General features: G+C 40.6%; 1 protein-coding gene across 1 annotated transcript in view; it reads left to right on the top strand.

The window, feature by feature from the left end:
- Positions 1–816: 816 nt before the first annotated feature.
- CACNB4 (calcium channel, voltage-dependent, beta 4 subunit) overlaps positions 817–22,337 on the top strand; it is a 160,886-nt gene continuing 139,365 nt past the window's right edge. Inside the window, exon 1 of the mRNA XM_011987850.1 lies at positions 817–1,118. Within this exon, the coding sequence (XP_011843240.1) occupies positions 1,074–1,118 (45 nt within the window). The 5' untranslated portion in view covers positions 817–1,073. The remainder of the gene's footprint in view (positions 1,119–22,337) is intronic.

The raw sequence follows: 22,337 nt of genomic DNA, 5'->3' as shown, positions 1-22,337 counted from the left end.
GAAACTCCATCCCAGGCTGCTGCAATGTGGGACCTGTCCTAGGTCAACTTGAGTTGTGGTGTGGCCACAGCAGGCAGAGGGAGTCTGACGTTTCTATTTAGGTTTTGGGGGAAAGACCAATGCCATTTCAGGATTATTAAAGATTTATGCATGGGAAAGGGATGAAGAATTTACATGAAAACATTGGCTGTTGCTTAAAGTTGATTAAAAACATTCAACTACAGAGCATTAAACATTTTGCGTCTAAAAGTTGAGAGGTTTTTGGCTTCCTTTTCGAACTTCACCAGTTGGGACACAGAGCTCTTTTCTTGCCAGTGAGGCAGAGACTTCATCGAGAATATTGAAAACTTTTACTATAGAAATTCCCACAAGAAATCTTACCATCTGTTTATTCTAGTCATTTTTTTCTTCACCTTGGGTTTAAAGATTTTTTTTATGACTCATTGCCCTTTTGACTTAAACGCATCTGTTAAGTACAGATGTTGGATGAGATTAGTATCTGTTTACCTGTCTTTACATGATATTCTCTGAAAATAAAATCTTTCCTTTGCTCCCCTCTCCAATTGTGAATTTAATTAAGAAGATGAGCAGTTGTGTTTGGAGTATTCAATAGTCTGCCTTTCCAAACATTCCACGCAGCCTTTTGGATATTGATAAGTGTTTATTGTAGAACTAACAATACAGGCGAAACAGGAAGCAGCTCTTTGCTGGGTAGGATGCTCCGAGGCGCCCTCCACTCTCCGAGGGAACGCTCTTCAGCTGACTGAAGCAGGGAAGCCGAGCCAATCAGAGGCCGCTTTCCTAGCTCAGTCACCGGTCTGTGGTTGAGGAAGGGTTTTGCTTTTTGTGCTCTGTATTGGGAAGGCAGATAAAATGCCAGGTCTGGACTGCCTCTGGGGATAACCTCACCCTGTGGGATGTGAATGAATAGCATCTTGCCTGGTAAATCCACAGGAATTGATAAGGCAGGCGCAGTTCTCCCAAACAGGCCTTTTCTCTTTAAGCTCTAGCTGTGGTTTCTGCAGCAATTTTGTTTTTGCCTTGAAAGAGGTGCTCTGGATTATCAGACCTCCATGTATGACAATTTGTACCTGCATGGAATTGAAGACTCGGAGGCTGTAAGTATTTTCATAGATAGCTAATTCCCTCTCCCCTCCTCTTCCTCCTCCCACTATCCCCTTCACCCCCGCCCCCCTTCTTATTTCTTAGGCAACGCAGGGAACATGGAGCAGAAAGCTAACATCATTCTGGGGCTTGCTGGCTGCTGTGTAAATGTTCTCTGTGTAGTTTGTAGGTAACTGAAATTATTTATTGTCAAGCAAAAAAGAAATTAGGGTGATGGCAAAGCATCTTAAGAGTGTAGGCTCTTTGAATTTATACATTACCGGGTCCACATTTGATCTCACCAGGGGTAACTGCTCCTTGTAGACTGGTTTAAACTATGCAGAAAGTGCCTATGTTTTCCAATAGCAGGGTTCATAGAAAAGCCTCATTCATTATATAATATACATTGTTCGTTGAGCTAGCATGAATGGAAGTTCCTGAGCTGTAGCTGTATTATTATGTGCTTTCTGGCCAAACAAGCAGTGCAGATCTACTGCTTCTTTGTTAAGGAAATCAGATGCAAGGGTTGTGGCCATACAGCACCCCAGTGCAGAGGCAGTGGGCAGTGTTCCTGTACTCTACCTTGGAAGAGCGAAGTAGACTCACATGTGTTTTGGGTTAGAGAACTGGACTCCTTCTCCCCCCTAGGTCAGGTTCATGCAATCTGTTAAAATCAGGATGAAATAATTTCCTGAAATCCCTAAAATCATACCACAGACTGCTAGCTTTTGAATATAGAGTAAAGCTGATAATTGAGTCTTTCTTTTGACTCTTGCTGGTGGTAGTTCCTATGTTTTTCATCAATACACAGAAACCTCGCGAGGTAGAATGGTTGAGGGTGGTTAATGGGAAGTGCTGTGAGGAGTCTGAATTTTATGGGAGTGCAGTGCCATACATGTTGCTACATTTGAAACAGGAGTGTGTTATATAAGATTCTCTGGCTAAACCACCAAATAAACAGGTTATAACAAAAGGAAAAAAAAAAAAAAGCCCTGTGGTGTACGTCAATGCAGACGTATATGTCTAATGATGTGCTATCCATGAAAGATAGGAATCCTCAGTTCTGTTAAGGCATTCCGTTTTTCCTTCCTGTCTGTGTGTTTGCTCTAACTCTAACTCTGTTTCTGCAAAGTCTCTCTGCATGTTGCCCAACGTGCTCATAAATGATCAGACTGTCAGTGTATTGCAAGGGACAGTAGTCTAAAACATTGGCGGCTGAAATCAAGAAGGTCCACACTTGCCGGTGGGGTGGGGGATTGGTAAAGGCAATTATAGGAGTTCAGTAAGCCGGCTTCCCGGGCTGGGTTCTTCAGAAGGCCTGATCACTTCTTCTACCCTTCCCTGCTCACTCAGTTATGAAACCTGTGATGCCTTGTGAATGATAAGTTTTATTTTCGGCCATTGATGTTAAACTTGAGCAGGCAGTGTGTTGCACCGAAGTGGACTGGAGTCATTTTAGAAATGCCTGTAGAAACTGGCTGCTGTGAAGAGTTGGCTAGGAACTAATATATCCAGCTCCTTGTTCTCCAGAACTGTATAAATTTCAGATGCACTGGTTCAGAGGGGGAGCCATTATAAGTATGAAAACATTTTATTTTATTGCTATTTTTTGCCTTTGGGTCCAGTCTCACAGGACAGCTGAGTTTTTCTGTAGGATGGGAAATGAAGAGTGCAGTGACTTGACTCGGTGGCGGTAGTTGATGGCGGGTAGTGCTAGGTACTGCAGTGCTGTACTCCTGGTGACTCAGTGGTGACCAGCAGGCTGAGATCCTCCGGGCTGTGCACATCCGTGGAGGTGAGGAAGGTGGGAAACGTGAGGAGTGGAGATGGGCATCTGGCAAATCCTCAGTTGAGAGTATAGGAGGCTTTCAGTGGGGGGGGGATTGAAACCGTGCCACATAAATCAGAGGGGAAGACAGAGATGTTCGGAGGGGTGAACTGACTCTGAATGCTCATTTGAGTTTATTTGTTTTTATAAGGAAGAATAATGTGATGTGTTACCCAAGATGGTGTGAACAGAGCTTCAAGCCAATGGAGAAGACTAGGCCTAAATAGCTGACCTGGTGAAGTGACACATAAAGCCACACCTGGAGTGCCACCTCCTCAGCAGTCTTTCTCAGTGCCAATGCATTTATGGCTGTAAGTGTGGGGGGTTGTCCAGATGGAAGCAGAGCTCTCGGAACAGGTCTGGTGGATAGGCGTGGAAAGGCTTTTCTCAGATGGCCAGCTGCAGTCCGAGAATATACAGGCACTAAAAGCTGAGTACGGCACTTCGGTTGGGGGTGGGGGTTGGGGAACCATCCGCATATGTCCTGCCACTCTGTGCTGTTGAAAATGTCTTTGTGGGGTGTGTGGGGGTTCACCTGTGATAAGCGATTATTTTCAATGTTTTCACACAGTAAGCTTGTAATAAGATCATCTTGCCTAGGGGCTATTTTATTCCGAATAAGAATAACACATTATTATACACTGTTAGCACCTCACATCCCCACAGTGGGAGAGAGATTTTGGTACTGTGATGCAAGGCCTTTCTTAAGAGTTTGGTCCAAAAGTAGATATTATGCTCCCAGTGCCCTAGATTTTAGTTTGTAACCTCCGTGTTTCACATACTCTCTATATGAAGAGAGAGGAAAAAGAAACATGCTGAAACACACACGAGTCTGGCATTTTAGATTCTTGAGTCCTGTGGAGCCTTTTTGGGCAAGTCCATTAACTTCTGCTTTGGTGTCCAGGAGGATAGTTAAGAATCTGGATTACAAGGAAGTGCAAAAGGTCATTCATTCGGTGCCTCACAGCAGGGCCCTGCTTCCGAATAGGAGATTTCACACAGAGTATCACCTTACTTCTTGTGTTACCTTGACATGGATGATGGAGTGTGTGCTTCCAGGTGAGCCCATACCTAGCCCAGGCTGGTTCCAGTGGGTCGTGCACATAGACTCTTCCTACATTGGCTGCTATATAAGCGCTGCCTCTTCTACCTTCACTGTCCCCCACCGTGTCTTAATAAAAGTCCTGGCGGCCAAGAGTTTTTTCATGGACTGAGCCCCCCATGTACACTATACTATGTGTTTTCATCTGATTTGCAGTAGATTTCATTAGACCTGCTCTTTAATGTGTACACATATTTCATAAATGGATTCATTGTGTATTTTGATGTTAGTGGAATTATTCTGGGAATAGATTTATTTTTCATTCATTAGGTTTATTACACAAACCGAGGGATGTTCTTATGGGGATCCATGGAAGCAGCAGAGAAAGTTACCAAAAACCTACCATCCAGAAATAGTCACTGTTAATATATTGCTGCACACCCTTTCAGATGATCAATCCACATATATGTAAATAGGTCAGTCTCAACCTGCTACTGTGTGTTGCATCCTATTCTGTTAAATGCTGTTCTCACTTGAGAAAAATGTTGAGCATACTAGGACTAGAACTGGCCTGCACAGGAGACACTTTGCAAAATTGAAAGCTCCTACATGGACCTTCTGGAATTGTGAGCAGCTTGAAATATAGATTCTTAGGGTATATTGTAAAGTGATGCCGGGGTTAGTTGCACATAGAATTAATAGTTCATTTCTCTGACACAATTGCTTCCATTTCCAAATGCTTAAATTCTAAAGCATTTAGAAGGAGAGACCTGATCTTTTCCTGTGAAAAAGATGATCAGATCATCATTCAGGGCAATTTCCAGAGAGGAAAATGTAGTCTTTAAGTGTTTTCAATAATAGAAAGGAATCATAATATATTGATTCATACTGTTAGAAATTTAATGTATGTAAAAGTTACAGCAAAGGTAAATTTTACAAACAATATGTATGTATAACAATATGTGAGTGTATATATAAAAGCACATGTTTAAATTTACATGTACCTACACATTATAAGGATAGCTTTGTGTTAGTTATTTGAACTATTTATTTTCTATAAGCTGTGGAACTATGTATGTTTGTCTCAATGTCTGTGCACCTCTGCATGCATACGTACTGTTCATCCTCGTACCTTCACCTACATTCATATACAGATGTGTTCCATGCATCGCTAATTGATGGTTAATGCTAAGTGGGAGATTTCTACTGTGGAGCTTTTGGAGAAGGAAAATTAGCTGCTTTTGATATGAACAAAGATACCCAAGAGAGCTGAAAGACAACGCAGCCACAAGAGAATAAAGGATTGCGCCTTTCAAAGTATAGTAAAGTTATTTTAAATATGAAGATATGTCCTTGTGCTTGCTAGGGAGGTGGATAAACTTCAGACAGAAGGATTTATATGTTTAGGGGCATTTGGAAGACACTTTAGGGATTTAAGGATTAGATTTCTTTTGGAAACAAGAAGGCCAGAGGTCTGTATGGTTTGGTGGATCAGAGCATCCCTTCTGGGGTCAAAAAGTCTTTCTGGTCTATTTATAGAGAATGAGGACTGATTTGTAAGAGAATCCAAGGACTGGATGTTGGCATCTCTGACCAGAGAAGGAAACCAAATGTTGCTCCTGGTTTGTGTAAGGAATTTGACTCAGAAAATCAACTTGTTTTACTCAGCTGAGCTATGTTGGTGTTTGGCTAGGATGTGTTAAGTAAGTGATGAACAGGGCTTTCTCTTCAATCAGCAGTGATGGTTTTCTGAAATACAGATTGAAATTATTTCTAGATATAACTGGCATGGAGCCAAAGAGAGAAATTCCTTGAATCAATCAGATCCCATGAATTTGCTGTTCCAGCTTGTCAATCTTGCTGCTTTCTTGTTCATTTTCTGTTTTTGAGTCACAGAGGCAAGAATTTGGATCAATCCTCGTCAGGTACTTCCGTGTCTCCTTTTCTGCTGCTGTTATTATTATTATTAGATTATGATGAGTCAATCCAGGATTTTAGAATAAGGTCCTGTGACTCCCTTTGTATATACTCAATGAACATTCCATTATTCTGTGGTGCAAGACATTCTGTATGAGGGTCAGCAATAACTGTGAAAAACCATTCTTTTAGGGTGAAGGTGGGGAGGCTTCCCATTGCCTTAACTCTTCTCTTTCTATGGGGTTCAGCTTGGACCTTATTTCTACGTGGACAGTTCTCCCATTCTGGTCACTATCTCCCCTTTACTGTCTCTTACCCAGATGAACAAGGCCACCTAAGGAGGACAAGAGGATATAACTGGACGAGTTATCATGTTTCATTCTCTTCTCTTCCCTCTCCCACTAGTCCTTTAAAATAATCATCAAGCCATGAACTCAGATATCCATGACGTTAAGTTAAAAATTGTACCAAGGAAGCGCTACAGATACAGGCTCTGTGTTCTCATCTACATCGGCTGATTTAGGGGCCTTTCATGTGGTTGCATCAGGCTCTGGTGGCTGTGAAAACAGCAACAGCTGTAACCTGCCACACTAGAAAAAATAAATTCATTGGGTGAATCCCTGAGTTCTCACAGGAGGCTGGGGCACTGCTGTGTAAAGCTAGTGCCCTGTCCTCAGAACAACTTAGTGTGTAAAACCTAAGGGAGCTTACAGTTCCTATAAAATAATGACAACTTTGAGCTTTTTAAGACTTTGAAGGGCGTGAGTCTAAGATAAAACCGTGTGGCTATTTTTACAGTACGTATTGGTATGCCAAAAGAAGGTAGCCCAGATAGCTCACGCGACAATTTTTGAGATCTAAATAGACCAATACTTGCTCTTACTCTACATTTTATATTTTATAACATAACTGTATAGTTTTAGTTATAAGTATTTTCCTCTCTTTTTAAATGGTGCCACATTGTTAGTACTTCCTGTGTCCTTTGTTTTCTTTTGTGTCTGGCATCAGAAATATTGAAAAATCTTATATTTAAAACAGGATGTTCTGAATTTGCTTTTACCCTTTTCATTCAGAGGAGTTGATCCAAGGGATCCACTCAGACACGGAGACTGGCGACTGTCAATTACTCAGGAGCTTGTCTGTGTAGTTTGTAAAAAAAACCAGTTCTCTTATTTTGCCTTTCTTATGCCTGTTATTCCTTAATCTCTCTTTTCTTTTTAGCCTGAGCATCATATAGGAAAAAGATTCTGACCTTCAGTGTTATTACTCTATTGGCAGCTTTGTTGAAAAGTTTGGTGGGTGATAAGGTTGTAGTTGAAATTGTTTCTAGATCTTTTTAAATCTCCATAAAACTTAAAAATTTTTGTCTTCTATTGGGCATATCTATCAGCCAGGAAAATTTCAGGTTTACTTTTTGTACTTTGTGTTATGAAAAAATGGTGTAGTATAATAGTGTCATGATAAAAAGTGGAGACAGATCAGGCGCAGTGGCTCACACCTGTAATCTCAGCACTTTAGGAGGCACAGGTGGGCAGGTTGCTTGAGCTCAGGAGTTTGAGACCTGTCTGGGCAACATGGCAAAACCCCATCTTTACAAAAAAATAAAACTAAAAAAATTAGCGGGGCATGGTGGCGTGTGCTTGTAGTCCAAGCTACTCAGAAAGCTGATGCGGGAGGATCGCTTGAGCCCAGGAGGTTGAAGCTTCAGTGAGGTGTGATCTTGCCACTGCACTTCAGGCTTGGTGACAGAATGAGACCTTGTCTCAAAAAAAAAAAAAAAAAAAAAGGGCGGAGACAGTGCCGTATTGCCAGGGATTGAATCCTAACTTTCCCTTTCCTACTTTGTGGCCGTGGGTATATTTCTTCAACTTTCTGTGCCATTGTTTCCTCCTCATGCCTGTCAATAATAATTGAACTTACTTTTTGGGTGGTTTTGAACATTAAGTTAGTTAATGTGTATAAAGCCCTTAAAATCAGATAAATATTATCTGCCATTATTGTTATACATATAATGAAAATACTTACAGTTTCGGTAACTAAATATGCTCCTTCCTCTATAGGTTCTGTTAGTCCAACCAAATTTTTTGGTTTATTTTCAGAGCCCTTGCATGGTTTTTGACAGTGATTTCCAAAAATCTTATAGTGGTTGACAGGTAAAAGAATTCAGTAATCCCCGAAGACCTTATGATTAGTTCGTTGTATTTTGTTTTAGAAAAGCAGGTGGTAAAGTGTAATTGAAGAACACTGCGAGGCCAGGCACAATGACTCAGGCTTGTAATCCCAGCACTTTGGGAGGCCGAAGTGGGTGGATCATGATATCAGGAGTTCGAGACTAGCCTGGCCAAGATGGTGAAACTCCGTCTCTACTAAAAATATAAAAATTAGCTGGGCATGGTGGCGTGCGCCTGTAATCCCAGGTACCCGGGAGGCTGAGGCAGGAGAATCGCTTGAACCCCGGGAGGCGGAGGTTGCAGTGAGCCAGGATCATGACATTACACTTCAGCCTGGGTGACAAAAGCGAAACACCATCTTAAAAAATAAATAAATAAAAGAAAAAGATAAGAAGAAAAAGAAAGAACGCTGGGAGTTGGAAATCTTGGTCTTTGCCACTTCTTAACAGTGATCATGGTCTAGTCACTTAATCTCTGACTCTGTAATCCTCAGTTTTTCCCTCGTACAAAATGAAGACGTTTGAGTAGATCATTTTCTAAGGTTTCTTCACATGCAAAATTTTGTACTTTTTGCTGATAAGCAGTTTCTTCAGTTAAGATAAAAATGTCACCATATGCCATTTGCTTTTTGAAATGATCAATTACCACGGTGTTTTGTACATACTGGGTAAGGTGTCAGTGTTCAGACCTTGAGTCTGGATGTTTGGCCTTTTCAGTTTCTTTGATGGAAGCAGGTATGTGTGGTGCATATCTTTGAGTGGAGTAGATGTTTGAAAAGGAAAATGTTTTATTTAAGACTTTGAATTCTAGAAGCCAAAAAGGATGCTTTGTCTATTGCTCGTTCGCTTGCCAATACCCACGGTGCACTTCCAGCCCACAGTGATTTGAGCTTGGAAACACTTGAGTCTCATCTCTAAGAAAAAAAATCAAAAGCAAAAGCTTTCTGAGAAGTAAATTTCTCCTAACTCTTACTGATGATTGAGGAAAGGTAATTCTACTTTAAATTATTTTTCCTTCTTGGCTAAGGTATCTGAACTCTACACTACCAAGAGTAATGATAAATATTTAAAATTATTGTTTTGTGATTATCCTGCCTAATAATCAAGAATATTTGTTGTTCAGTGTTTTCTTGCTTTACAGAATTTTCTTCAGCTCATTATGATTATCCTTTGGGATGTCTTAAAACCAATAATTCATCAGTTGAAAAACTCCGGGAATATAATCAATTCTAGGAGACATTCATTAATTTTAAAAGTCATTCATTACTTTTAAAAGGAATAATTGTGCCTCACCTGGTTAAGTTCCCTCTATGATAAGGTGAAAGGATGCAAAGATGAGAGAGAAAACATCAGTCTTGACTTGAGCCCAATCTTTCAAACATGCCTTTAAATAATGTTTGCATGAAGTAAGGGTAGGCAAATAATTTATCAAGCTAGAAAACTATGGCGAATGTCATGCTAAAGTGGTTAGTACATAAACAGATTAGTTCCCTAGCTTATTTCCAAAGAGTTATTATTGATAGTTTAATATCATCTAATTTCAAATGATATCCTGGAGATTAATGTCTTGGGGTTTACTTGATTCAGTGGTTCTATTGATCCAAGTGATAGAATTAAGAACCTATTTATCAAATTTTCAAATCATCTCACTTGATCATGTTGTTAATGCTTCGAATATAGAAACGGAACCAAGGTGAAGTTGATAAGGTAGGGGAGCACAGAACATTTAATTATGATGCACAGGGCCCTTTGTGAAGTGCCAGGATATTGCAGAGCAGGGTAAGTAATGAAAGCACACAGATCAAGGAACGCTGGGTAGACATTAGATTTCAAAAAGAAAAGAGCACATGATAGTCACGTTTCACATTTAATTAACTAAAAATCAAAAATTTGGTACATAAAACATAATACATATTCTAGAGTGCCAATGACAGTATTTTTCTGTATTGTAAAAATTCCTAAAGCCATATTTTGTACTTTATTGATCCAAAGGCACACTTTTCCTCCCATATTTAACATGTCTAACACAGGGCTACATCTTAAAACTAATGTTGTCTTGCAGTTTTTTTGGCAGCTTTTTCCCATTAGTGGTACATAATCTAATGTTGAATCTTAAAAATATTGATATCTCAAATTCAGTGACATGGGAGTATTTGGGGGGAAATCTTTAAACAATACAAAACCATAGGGTGTAAAAAATTAGTCTTCCTTGATAACTTCCTAATCTGCTCTCCTCCCCACTGGTAGCCATTCTTAACAATTCAGTGGATATCCGTTTCTATGCATTGACAAACAGGAATATTTAGAAAAATGTACTTACAAGCAAACTTGTCATATTTGTAATCTTTAAAAATGCAAATAAGATCATAATAAATATTATTATTCTGACTTGCTTTCTTTACCTAAAAATGTACTGTGGATTTTTTTTCATATCAATTGATTCTTTTTAATAAAAAGTGACATAATTGCTGTGCAGTGTGGTTTAGCCATGATGAATTTTTCCCACTGATAGAGGTTTAGAATGTTTCTTGTTTTTCAGTCCTACAGATAAATGCTACAGTTAACATTCCCCACCTCCCCTTTTTTTTTTAGACAGAGTCTTGCTCTGTCGCCCAGGTTGGAGTGCAGTGGTGCAATCTCGGCTCACTGCAACCTCTGTCTCCCGTGCTCAAGCAATTCTCCTGCCTCAGCCTCCCGAGTAGCTGGGATTACAGGCGTGTGCCACCATGCCCAGCTAGTTTTTGTATTTTTAGTGGAGACGGGAATTTCACCATGTCGGCCAGGCTGGTCTCGAACCCCTGACCTCAGGTAATCCACCTGCCTTGGCCTCCCAAAGTGCTGGGATTACAGGCGTAAACCACCGCGCCTGGCCCAACATTCTTTTACATGAATCTTTGTGTACACATGGAGCATTTCTCCAAAACAGCTTCTTAGAAGTAAAATTACTGGATCAAAGGATTAACACATTTTAAGATGTATATATATTGGTGAGCTTTGTAAAACATTTTTCCCTTATACATTCTTTTTTGGTTCAGAAAAAAACCAATTTAGTTCAGCCTGTTTAACTTGACATATAAGACTTCAAAGAAGTTTCTTGATTGTGGAGAGCAACTTTAGGATATGACCTCCAGATTCTGTAGGAAGAATTTATTTACTGTCTGTTGTAATAATTTGGTTTAAAAATAACACACAAAAACGTGGGAAGTTTCACATGCCCTCATCATATCAAAGATGAAACAGCTGAGGCCTGGAGCGATTAGGCCATTTGTTTAGAATGACGCAATCTGTAGTAGAAGTGGACCTAGAGCCTTCCTCACATTTCTTTTTATTTTTTTGAGACAGAGTCTTGCTCTGTCACCTAGGCTGGAGTGCAGTGGCGCCATCTTGGCTCACTGTAAGCTCTGCCTCCTGGTTCACGCCATTCTCCTGCCTCAGCCTCCCGAGTAGCTGGGACTACAGGCGCTCGCCACCACGCCAGGCTAATTTTTTGTATTTTTAGTAGAGACGGGGTTTCACTGTGTTAGCCAGGATGGTCTTGATTTCCTGACCTCGTGATCTGCCTGCCTTGGCCTCCCAAAGTGCTGGACTACAGGTGTGAGCCATTGCCCCCGGCCCACATTTCTTTCTAGAGCAATATTTTTTTTATGATGCCAAATTTCAAGGATTACTATAAAAAAGCTGGAATAAACCTGAAGAGTGGTATAATCATATTATTTGTATGGTGCTTGACAGCTTACAAAACAGTTGAGAGTTGGGAGAATCTCCAAAACAGAGATCAGATTGCTCTCTGACCCAAATGGTGAGAACTTTATCTACTTGGAGACAAGATTTGCTTACCAATTTCTTTCAAGCTTTTGTTGATGTTGCTTTATGATATGGTTTGAAGTCCCAAGTCGTTGATGGATTAGAATGATAATACACCCATAAAACTTAAATGAACATAAAATTGCAATGCTAGAGAATGTCACAAAGAGGTTTTGTGTTTTAGGGAAATGTTAGCGTTCTCATGATTTGTATGCAGGTCTTGATGACAGTTGCAAGTTACTGCTACATTTGGCCTTAGCCATGAGCATCCGAATTTCATTTTTATTCTCTGCCTTTCTCATTTACGATTCATCTCCATGAGCTTCCAATTCAAAGAAACATTTGCATGATTCAGTAGCAATATTTTTTAAAAGGTAAAAGGAATAGCAGTATTTGCAAAAGGTACGAGGAACTGTAAGTTCTGGGGGTGGGGGTGGAGAGTGTCTCCGACAACATGCTCAAATCAGGATAAATTGAGAGGATTTAAAAAAATGAAAAGGTATTGGTAGGGTGCAAGGAAACCACAAGGGATAGTGCTGTACCCCCATGGCTAGTAAGTGCAGAGTTGTGAGCACTCCTAGAAAGGGTGTGGTTATAGGAACCTGGGAAGACTGAATTATGTCCAGAAAGCTACCTTGAGAAGGACACAGCTTTCCTTGTAGATGGATACAGCCAACTTTGAAGCATCCCACAAGGAGGAGGCCAGAGAATAAATACCCCAATCTTATTCTCCCTTACTCTGATCCCTGCTAGGGTGCCTTTTGGCCAAACTCAACCAGAAGCCAATAGAGCAGAGCTTACAGGTTAGACACGCAGTGCAGTAGCAGAATGGGGAAGGATGAAGGGTGGTTTAGAGAGGTGATTTGGTTCCATCTGTATTACTGTATTGTTTGAGTGTATATTCACATAAGTTCATGAAGTCATACAATTTGAAGACATTCTTTTTTTTTTTTTTTTTTTTGAAAGAGTCATAACACTATCTTTTCTATCGATATTTTCCAATGAAATATTTTTTTTTTTTTTTTTTTGGAGACAGAGTCTTCCTCTGTTGCCCAGTCTAGAGTGCAGTGGTGCAATCATGGCGCACTGCAGCCTCAGACCTCCTGGGCTAAAGTGATCCTCCTACCTCATTCTTTTGAGTAGCTGGGACTATAGGTGCATGCCATCACACCTGGCTGATTTTTAATTTTTTTGTAGAGGTAGGGTCTCACTGTGTTGCCCAGACTGATCTCATACTCCTGGGTTCAAGCAGTCCTCCTGCCTCGGCTTCCCACAGTGCTAAGATTATAGCCATGAGCCACTATGCTCAGCCTGAAGCCACTCTTTTTTTTTTGAAATGAAGTCTCGCTCTGTCACCCAGGCGGGAGTGCAGTGGCCGGATCTCAGCTCACTGCAAGCTCCGCCTCCCAGGTTTACGCCATTCTCCTGTCTCAGCCTCCCGAGTAGCTGGGACTACAGGCACCCGCCACCTCGCCCGGCTAGTTTTTTTGTATATTTTTAGTAGAGATGGGGTTTCACCGTGTTAGCCAGGATGGTCTCGATCTCCTGACCTCGTGATCCGCCCGTCTCGGCCTCCCAAAGTGCTGGGATTACAGGCTTGAGCCACCGCGCCCGGCCATGAAGCCACTCTTAAAGCACACCTCTGAAGATGCAGGTGAAGTTCTAAAGGAGCTGTTGTTGGTCATCTTCCACTGGAGATGGGTGTTGGCTTTCATGTGTGGGAATAGTTTCACTGCAATCTATCTCCTGGGTTTTCATTCCTGTACTGTTGCTTTGATGAAGACCTTGAGCACGTCAACAAAATGTCCAGCAATAGGAGCAAATAAAAGATTTAAATGTTAGTTTTGTGGAGAAAGCTTGAGAAGCTAAGCTAAGAGGGCTTCCATGATTGCCTTCAAATACCCAGAGGCCTCTGTGGAGAATGAGAAGATAAAGGAGCGTGTGAATGAGACCAACTTGTGGCTTAGATGTGCTCCATTGTCATGGCCAGGCCAGAATAATTTTCAGGATCTCTCCAAATGTCATCACGTTGTGATTCCCACCACATATAACAGTGAGAGGAGTGGGGGGAACAGGGATTAGCAATGTGAGATTTTACAGTTCTGATGATGCCTCCTTATTAAAAGATTTGTTGACTGGGCAGGGGTAGGAATGCTAAGAGGAGCATTTCCTTTACATGGATGATAGTAGCTTGGAGGCCAAGTCTTGCCATTTTTAGTCAAGCTAAAACAGACCCCACGTGTCCCTATTTAAAAATCAACTCTGGCTACTGGTTTCACAGTGTGTAAAATATGTGAAAATCCATTGATGTACATGTATGATATCTGCACATTTCTACATATGTGTTGTACTTTAATTAGAAATTTGGGGAGTGTCTTTTGGGGAAACAAGTGAAACTAATGGAATTCTGAAAGCTGTGATCAGGATTAGGATGGATATAATCAAGGCCCTTTCTTTCCATTGCTAAGACTTGCACAATGTAGAAGGGAGCAGATTCATGCACTCACTAGATGCTGGAATCCTGAGTGCAGAAAGAGCACTAACCCTTGACTGGTGGACCAGTTAGCCAAGGATTGGGACACGTGACCCATCACTGGGACGTGGGAAGAGCATGTGCCTCCAGTCTCTGGAACAGAAGGTGCTCTCATTGGTGATGCTCATGATGGCCTTTTACTTCACTGCCCTCCCTGGGACCGATCGCAGTAGTGGTGGTCATGTGCCCAAGCCAGCAGATGCCTCACCTCTCTGAATAGCCAGGATTCTTAAGGTAAGGCGAACTAAGGGGAAGTAGATTTTCTCCTTGCTTTTAGCAGTGTCTGCGGGGTCAGAGCCAGGCTGTTCTCAGTGGTGAGAGCTGGTCCTTATGCTTACGGAACTGTGCCAATGGCCACAGCAGAGAGTCAATTCCAGTAACAAGGAATAAAATCATTGCCGTGAGTCGCAGTTGTGTTTTATTTTGATAAGATTCTAAGGTTCAGATGTTTACTCCTGGGAGGGTGTGTGCTTGGCATATGGTATACAGAGACACTCACTGGAGAGGTACTGCATGAGTCTTTAAATATATGTAAGGGGTTTTATGAAAGCTAAGCTAGCATACATATTATATGAACACTGCTTGTATTGTTTCGTTTTCACAGTTTAAGGACATAAAATAATCTACTTAAAATTGATTTCTAATTTTTATAACTCAAATTCTTACATTATTCCTAGTGTAGAGTGCAGCGTTGTAAGAAGGGTGAGGCAGATCTTATAACTGAAGTACACTGTTACCATTTGTTATGGGTGCTTTTCATTAGCTGTAATATTTTGAATAAAATGTGTGTGTGTTAAACTCCTTGAATCAGAGCTACAATATAAAGAACTATGCAAATTATGCAAGATATTATAATAGGATTTTATTAAGATTGAATAGTACGTTGATAAATATGATATTGTTCTGCTTTGGTTTTGAAATTACACAGGCATAAAAGTAGCTAAAAAAAATTGTTCATCCCACATTCCAAATACAAGGTAGGTAAATTTACCCCCAAAATTTAAAAGCAAGAAAAAAAAAGAGTAGGATACACATAAGATAGAAAGAGAATGAGAAATGCATAATCTAGATTCTATGAATGTTTTGATTTATATTGCTTTTAACTAAAATATGTTCTGGCTGTAAGATGTACAAGTAGTTGTTAGATTTTTCATTTGAGTGCTGCATTTACATAGAGAAGCTGGCTTTCAAAATGCCAGCCAGCAGCCAATTCAAATGTGGAAGATTTGAGTCTAACTTAGTGACTAGTTTTGTAAGATGTCTTGAGGAAGTTGGGGGAAGGGTATGCATGGGACACCTTGTTCTGGAAACTCAGCCAGAATTTTGTCAGCTGTGATTCATCTGATTCTTAGGGTATTCGAATTTCCAGTTCCTAATTTAGAGCTTGCAAAGATACTGTGAACACAAAGCCTCACCTCCATGTATTTAATGGAAGATGTATAGTTTTGAAGTTCCAGATTGCCTTCCTGTGGAAAATGAGGACATTCAGCAGGCTGTGGCTATAAACTATATCATTTCTTTAGAAGTATAAAAAGTGTCCATTATCCTATCAGCATTTATGTTAAATGACTTCTGAGATGCTCTAATCAAGGATGTTGATAGACTTTGGAAGCATTTCCCAGTTTACTGATTGGGCCTTCCTCGAGGTCCTTAGACTCCAAGCAATTATTGGACCTGTCTGTACTGGGAACAGATCAGACACTGATAGGTAGTTCTTTTCATTGTATCTACACTTAAAAATACCTAGCCTCCTATTTGAAAGGAGCCCCTTATCTGTGATCACACATTGTATTGATGTTTTGCAGAACATACTGTGAGAGAAATTATTTGCAGTAGGTAATTGGGAGCCATTGACAGATTTTTAAACTGGAAAGTGGTTTGATCAGCTGTGCATTGGTCAGGGTGGAAGACGGATTTGAAAGCTGTGGAAATAGTACAGGTGTGAGCTGATGGAAGCCTGAACTAGGGCGGTAGTAGTGGGGATAGAGAGGAGGAGGTGAACTGAAAAAATATTTAAGTCATAAATGCATCAGGTTTAATGACTAATTAGCTTACAAAGGAAGAGGAACTCCCACTTTTGGCTTAGGTGACTGACTGGTTGGACAGTGATGCCACTGAGATTGGGAAACTAGGCCATTTTTTCTGGTATCTTTTCTGCTGACCCTGGGGATCTCAGGTTAGAAGCCAGCTCCAGGATTGAAGTCCTCAATCCTTTAGCCATTGGTTTCTGGCTAAGAAAGTTACTGACTTCATCCCAAGATCATGAAATAGTTTCGTTCTGGACAGCTGGGACTCCCGGTGACCGGGAACTTGCTGCCGAATAATCGGGTTGTGGCTCTATCCGTTCTGGGCCTATACCCATCCTTATATACCCTATTATGCCCTGTTTGGAAACTACAGAGGAAGCTTGCCATGTATTATCCTTTTCCATTAAATGTTTCTTTTTCTATTTAGAAGTAGATTGTAACATTTTCCAGAGTCTCTCATACTTCTTATATGTGGTAGATGAGTTTCTAGCCATTAATTTAGTGTGCCTGTTGACACATGTGAAAAAAAAGGTTCCTAGTCAAATAAGCTTGATAATCACCATACTCTGTCCCTTTCTCAAAAGATTCACAGCACCCAATAACCCACTAATATCTCTTAGCATTCTGCAATAAATAAACCAATTAAATTTTATTTAACCCAAAGATATCCCAAACTTACTTGATCTCAGAACCCATTTTTTTCCTTAAAGAATACCTATTAAGTACTTGAATAACTAGTATACTGCAGAATACAATTAGGGAAATGCTGGTTTAGTTATTTACACCAGGCCTAATAATCACTGCAAACCATCTCAGTGTTGTAGATTGAAAGGATTTTGTGAGATGGAGTGAAGTTAACGTTAAATAAATATAGTATATATATTTCTGGGACCTCCCTCTTAGGAGACTTTGATTCAGTTGGTTTGGAGTAAGGCTGAGGATTCATATTTTTGGCAAACGCTCCCCAAATCACTTTCATGTAAATTCTTTGAGAAATACTGGGTCAAATTATTGTCTTGGTCAGCTCGAGAGTTTGTGACAGTGCACAGCACTTAGTTTCCTTGTTCTTTGAGGTTCCTGTCCACTTATTTGGGGTGGTAAGCACTTTGAAGTATGAATGTCTTTCTTTAAATAAAATATAATTGGTTTATTCATCTCCGTATCCTTACTCTGCCCTTGCTTGCCTTGTGTGCTTGCCTCAAGACAGGCACTCAATAAATGGTTGTTGGAATGAATTGAAATTCAATAACTGTAATTCCTCCAGGAATCAAGAGGAATCTAGGGAATGGTCAGAAATGATTGAACACAATATATTTATCAGGGATTCCCAAGGGACACACACACACACACACACACACACACACACACACACACCCCCCACACATACACCGACACACCCATGCCCAGCCACTCTACTTTTTTTTTTTTTAAATCAAAGTGAATTTAAAATTGGGGGTTAGCAGGTTTAGGAAATTAAAAGGCCTATACTCTTTTTTTTTTTTTTTGAGATGGAGTCTGACTGTGTTGCCCAGGCTGGAATGCAGTAGCACGAACTTGGCTCACTACAACTTCCACCTCCCAGGTTCAAGCAATTCTCCTGCCTCAGCCTCCCAAGTAGCTGGGATTACAAGCATGCTTCACCACACCTGGCTAACGGCTAATTTTTGTATTTTTAGTAGAGATTAGGCTTCACCATGTTGGTCAGGCTGGTCTTGAACTCCTGACCTCAGGTGATCCACTGTCTTGGTCTCCCAAAGTGCTAGGATTACAGGCGTGAGCTACTGCACCAGGCTGGAAATTAAAAGGCCTGCATTCTTAAAGGAGCCAGAATATGATGAGACACTCAGCTATATTGATTGTAAAAAAATTGGTGGTAGTGTTACTCTCCCTCCTCCCCTACAGTCCTAGACCCTATTCCTTAGAGTAAACACTTGATAGTTTGTTTCTTTAATAACAGCTTCACTGCATATAATTCACATACCATAGAATTCAGCCGTTTAAAGTGTACAATTCAAGGGTTTTACTATATTCAGAGTGGTAAACTACAGCCATCACCATGACCAATTTATAACATTTTAATCACCCCAAAAAGAAAACTCATACCTATTAGTAGCCACTCCCCATTTCCTTCCAACTCTCTCAGTCCTAGGGGGTGTGTGTGTGCATTTGCCTCTTCTGGATATTTTGTACATAGGGAACCACACAATAGACAGCCTTTTGTGATTGACTTCTTTCATTTAGCATCATGTTTTCAGGATCCATCCATGTTGCAACTTGTATCAGCATTTCATTCCTTTTTATTGCCAAATATTATTCCATTACATGGATACATCACATTTTATCTATTCATTCATCCATTGATGGACATTTGGGTTGTTTCCACTTTGTGGCTATTATGAATAATGCTGCTGTGAACATTCACGCACAAGATCTTGGGTATGTGTGGATCATAAGTTTCTTCACCAGTCACATCAAAATGCATCATCTTTAATAATTTCATGTATACTAAAAGTGTATCGAAGAGGCAAGGTGTTTTAAAATCCCACTCCACCGGCCTGAGTGGCCATATCTCAGCTATTTCCATATAATCCTGCTCTTGTCAGTTTGTATGACTAAGCAATGCTCAGTCTCAAGTACAAGAATTGTGGACACTACTCTTCCTTTTGAGAATCTCTTCTCCCACATCCTCTTTATACACTTTATAGACTTTGAATTGCTCAACTCTTTTTTTTTTTTCTATTTTTTATTTTTGAGACCATGCCTTGCTCTGTTGGCCCAGGATGGAGGTGACCCAGGATGGAGGGCAGTAGTGCTATCATGGCTCACTGCAGCCTTGACTTCCTGGGCTCAAGCAATCCTCCCACCTTAGCTTCCTGGGTAACTGAGACTGCAGGCGTGTACCACCACACCTGGCTAATTTTTTATTTCGTGGAGATGGGGTCTCACTATGTTGCCGAGGCTGGTTCAAACTCCTGGGCTCAAGCAAGCCTCCAGCCTCAGCCTCCCAAAGTGCTGGGATTACAAGTGTGAGCCACTGCACCCAACCAAAGTCCAACTCTTATTCCGCTTCTTCTATGAGGTTCCTCAGCTTTTCCAACCTCTTCTGAATTCCCATAGCAGCATTTGCCCCATTCACTTGGGCGTTAGCCACCTGCAGCCTTGGATGGCTTCTTCACCATTTCATGTGTCTGCATCTTATTTCTGCAAACATAGGACTCTAGAGGGCAAGGATCAAGTGTTACCACTCTTTTTTGCCTTCCTTCCCTCAACCCCAACTATGAAAGGGTAGAGAATGAATTTAAAAAGACATGTGGCACAGTGATACACAGAAAGTTAATATCGAATGAATGAATGAGTGCTATAGCTTTATAATATTGATGTTCTCAGTGCATAGTAAAATGGGAATGGTTTGCACCAACCAGTGAGCCAATGTCGAGTGTAATTAAACCAGGTGCGGCTCTGAAATTGTGGGGGGCTTATTTAAAAGTTGCTGACTTGTCACAGAAAATGCCGAAAGGCATTCTATTTCGAAATAATCTTGTCTGTGTATCATATAGTGTCTTTGTTTCTTCTTGTTCTCATTTGCAAGGACATATTCAGAGAGATTGTCTTGAAAATAGGATTCTTTCAACTTCTTCTCTTTTATTTCCAAGTTCAGATCATAATTTAGCGACTGTATTATTATCAGAGTCATTATGTCTGTGATGGCCATATCGAAATCTCTGTGACTTTGCAGGCAAGGTTAGTTATTTGAATGAACCCTGCAAACGAACCTTCTCATGTTAATCTCTAAAGCCAAATAGAAACAGACAAACAAACAAACAACAAATTACAGGAAATCAGACACATAAAGGTACAATAATTTGAAACAGAACAAAGGTATTTTAGTTTTTCTCACTCTTGGCAATGAAAATTTCTCTATAAAATCTGCTCTTCAGACATTTCCCCGTGGATGACAGAATTAAGCAAATCATCCCAGTTTGATCTTTATGAGCTGCTTATGAAACGTTCCTTGGAAATAATTCTGCCTAAATAAAATTACTCTATTAATTCATAGCCTTAATTTTGGTGTGATGTTGAAAAGAACGAAGGACCAGGATGGTCTCCGTTGGTAGTAATAAACCATTCCACCCTGGTTTAGAATGAGGGGCTTGCTGAAGGTTGTAGAGGCAGAGTATGCATTATAGTGAAGCTGTGGTTGTTGCTTCAGGGCCACACTGATGACCCTGGTCACAGTCGCAAGAGGTAGATGACTGATCCCTTCCACAGGAATGTGTCCTTGTATCCCCACGGTCATTCATGTTAAGATGGGAGGCATTTGGGTGACTTCCTTAAGTTCTTACTGTGAAAATATATTGACATATTTGCTCAACAGACAGATTGAATTTGTTGTAAAGACATCTGAGCTTTGTAAATTAATCCTGGATATATCTATTGATGGCCTTCATACGGGGTGAACACGTTTGTCAGTGTGTCACCAAAGGACTGTTTAGGGATGCATTCTTTTCTGAGCATCTAAATGAAAAGTTCACAAGTACCTATGGAATTTCCAATACTGTGCTAGAGATGACAGCTCTTATAAGAGTCATAGAAATGGAAGACATTCCTAGTAGAAAAATTCTTAGAGTGAAATCAGGAGGAGATCCTTGCATTTGAAACCACCAGGAGGGAGCATAGAGTAAGAGGATGGGCTTTATGTTTGCGAAAAGAACTGGACTTACAATGCTTTCCATTTACTAACTGTTTGGGTTTGGACAATTGTTTACCTCCCTAAGTGTGTTTCACCATCAGGGCCAGAATGGTTCTAAGTGCTCCACACAAATTCTTTCCCTCAATTTTCACAATGACTTTCTGATATTGATATTTTTATCACACATTTTCTAGGCATAAAAAAAAGATCAAGTGATGTGTCTAGGGTCATGCAGCTAGGAGACAGTGGAGCCAGGATTTGAACCTAAGTGTCCTACTCTAGACTCTCATCCTAAAACAGGAAAGGGAGGGGTTGGAGGGCTCGAAAGGAGAGCATGGCAGGCTGAATGAAGAAACAGAACAAGAGAAGGAGTAAGCGAGGTACTGGCACACGAGTAAGGATGGGGACCTGCTGGTGTCGGGCATGGCCATGGGATTCACACCAGCAGGTGTTGGACAGATCCCATAGGCAGGAGGGAGCCATTGCCTCCCAAGAGGGAGCTTCCTTTGCACTGGAAGAATCCTGAGAACATGTTGGTCTCACATTTATGCCTCCATTTCCTTTTTGAATTCCTACTGTTGATGACTGAGCCACTTCATATTCATTTTCTGTGTCAGGACAAAATCGCTCATCTCAGCTCAGTCATCCCTAATTTTCTTAGGTTTATGACAGAAATTGCTCCTAATACCCCACCTAGTATTCAGTTTCCTCTCCGTAAACATATACCCAGTCTTCTTTTCTCCACAAGCCATTCTCTGACTTATTCATCTATTCGTTAAGCCCAGTCTGAATGGTTGAAGACCGTGCTAGCAAAACAATGAGCAAAGAAAGCTAGAAACCGGTTTTCATCCTTCTCACACGATTCCCTGAAATTCACCCTTCTTCCCAGGAATATAAATGTTTCAGATGTTTTTGAGTAACAGTGCCAGAATGTGAATCAATTACATCATAAAACAGGCTTTTAGTTCAGCTGACATTTTGCCCCTGTCGCAATCCTTTTTTGATGAAGGAATCAGGGCACTGATTTGCATTCTGGTGCATTTGCTCCTGTTTCCTTCTGGGGCAACCCATTAAGTTCTGGACTAGCTGCTTCTCGGGTCCCGTTATTTGGAGCCTCTGGCGTTCTAAGGCATATTATTAGCCAGTTTTAAATATACCTCAATCATATTTACATTTTCTTTGTGCATTCCTTTTAACCATCTGGGAAACAGGATCCATCTGC

Source organism: Mandrillus leucophaeus, unplaced genomic scaffold (genome assembly GCF_000951045.1).
Source record: "Mandrillus leucophaeus isolate KB7577 unplaced genomic scaffold, Mleu.le_1.0 Scaffold318, whole genome shotgun sequence".
Lineage (NCBI taxonomy): Eukaryota > Metazoa > Chordata > Mammalia > Primates > Cercopithecidae > Mandrillus > Mandrillus leucophaeus.
This window is presented reverse-complemented; position numbering and strand designations above follow the sequence as displayed.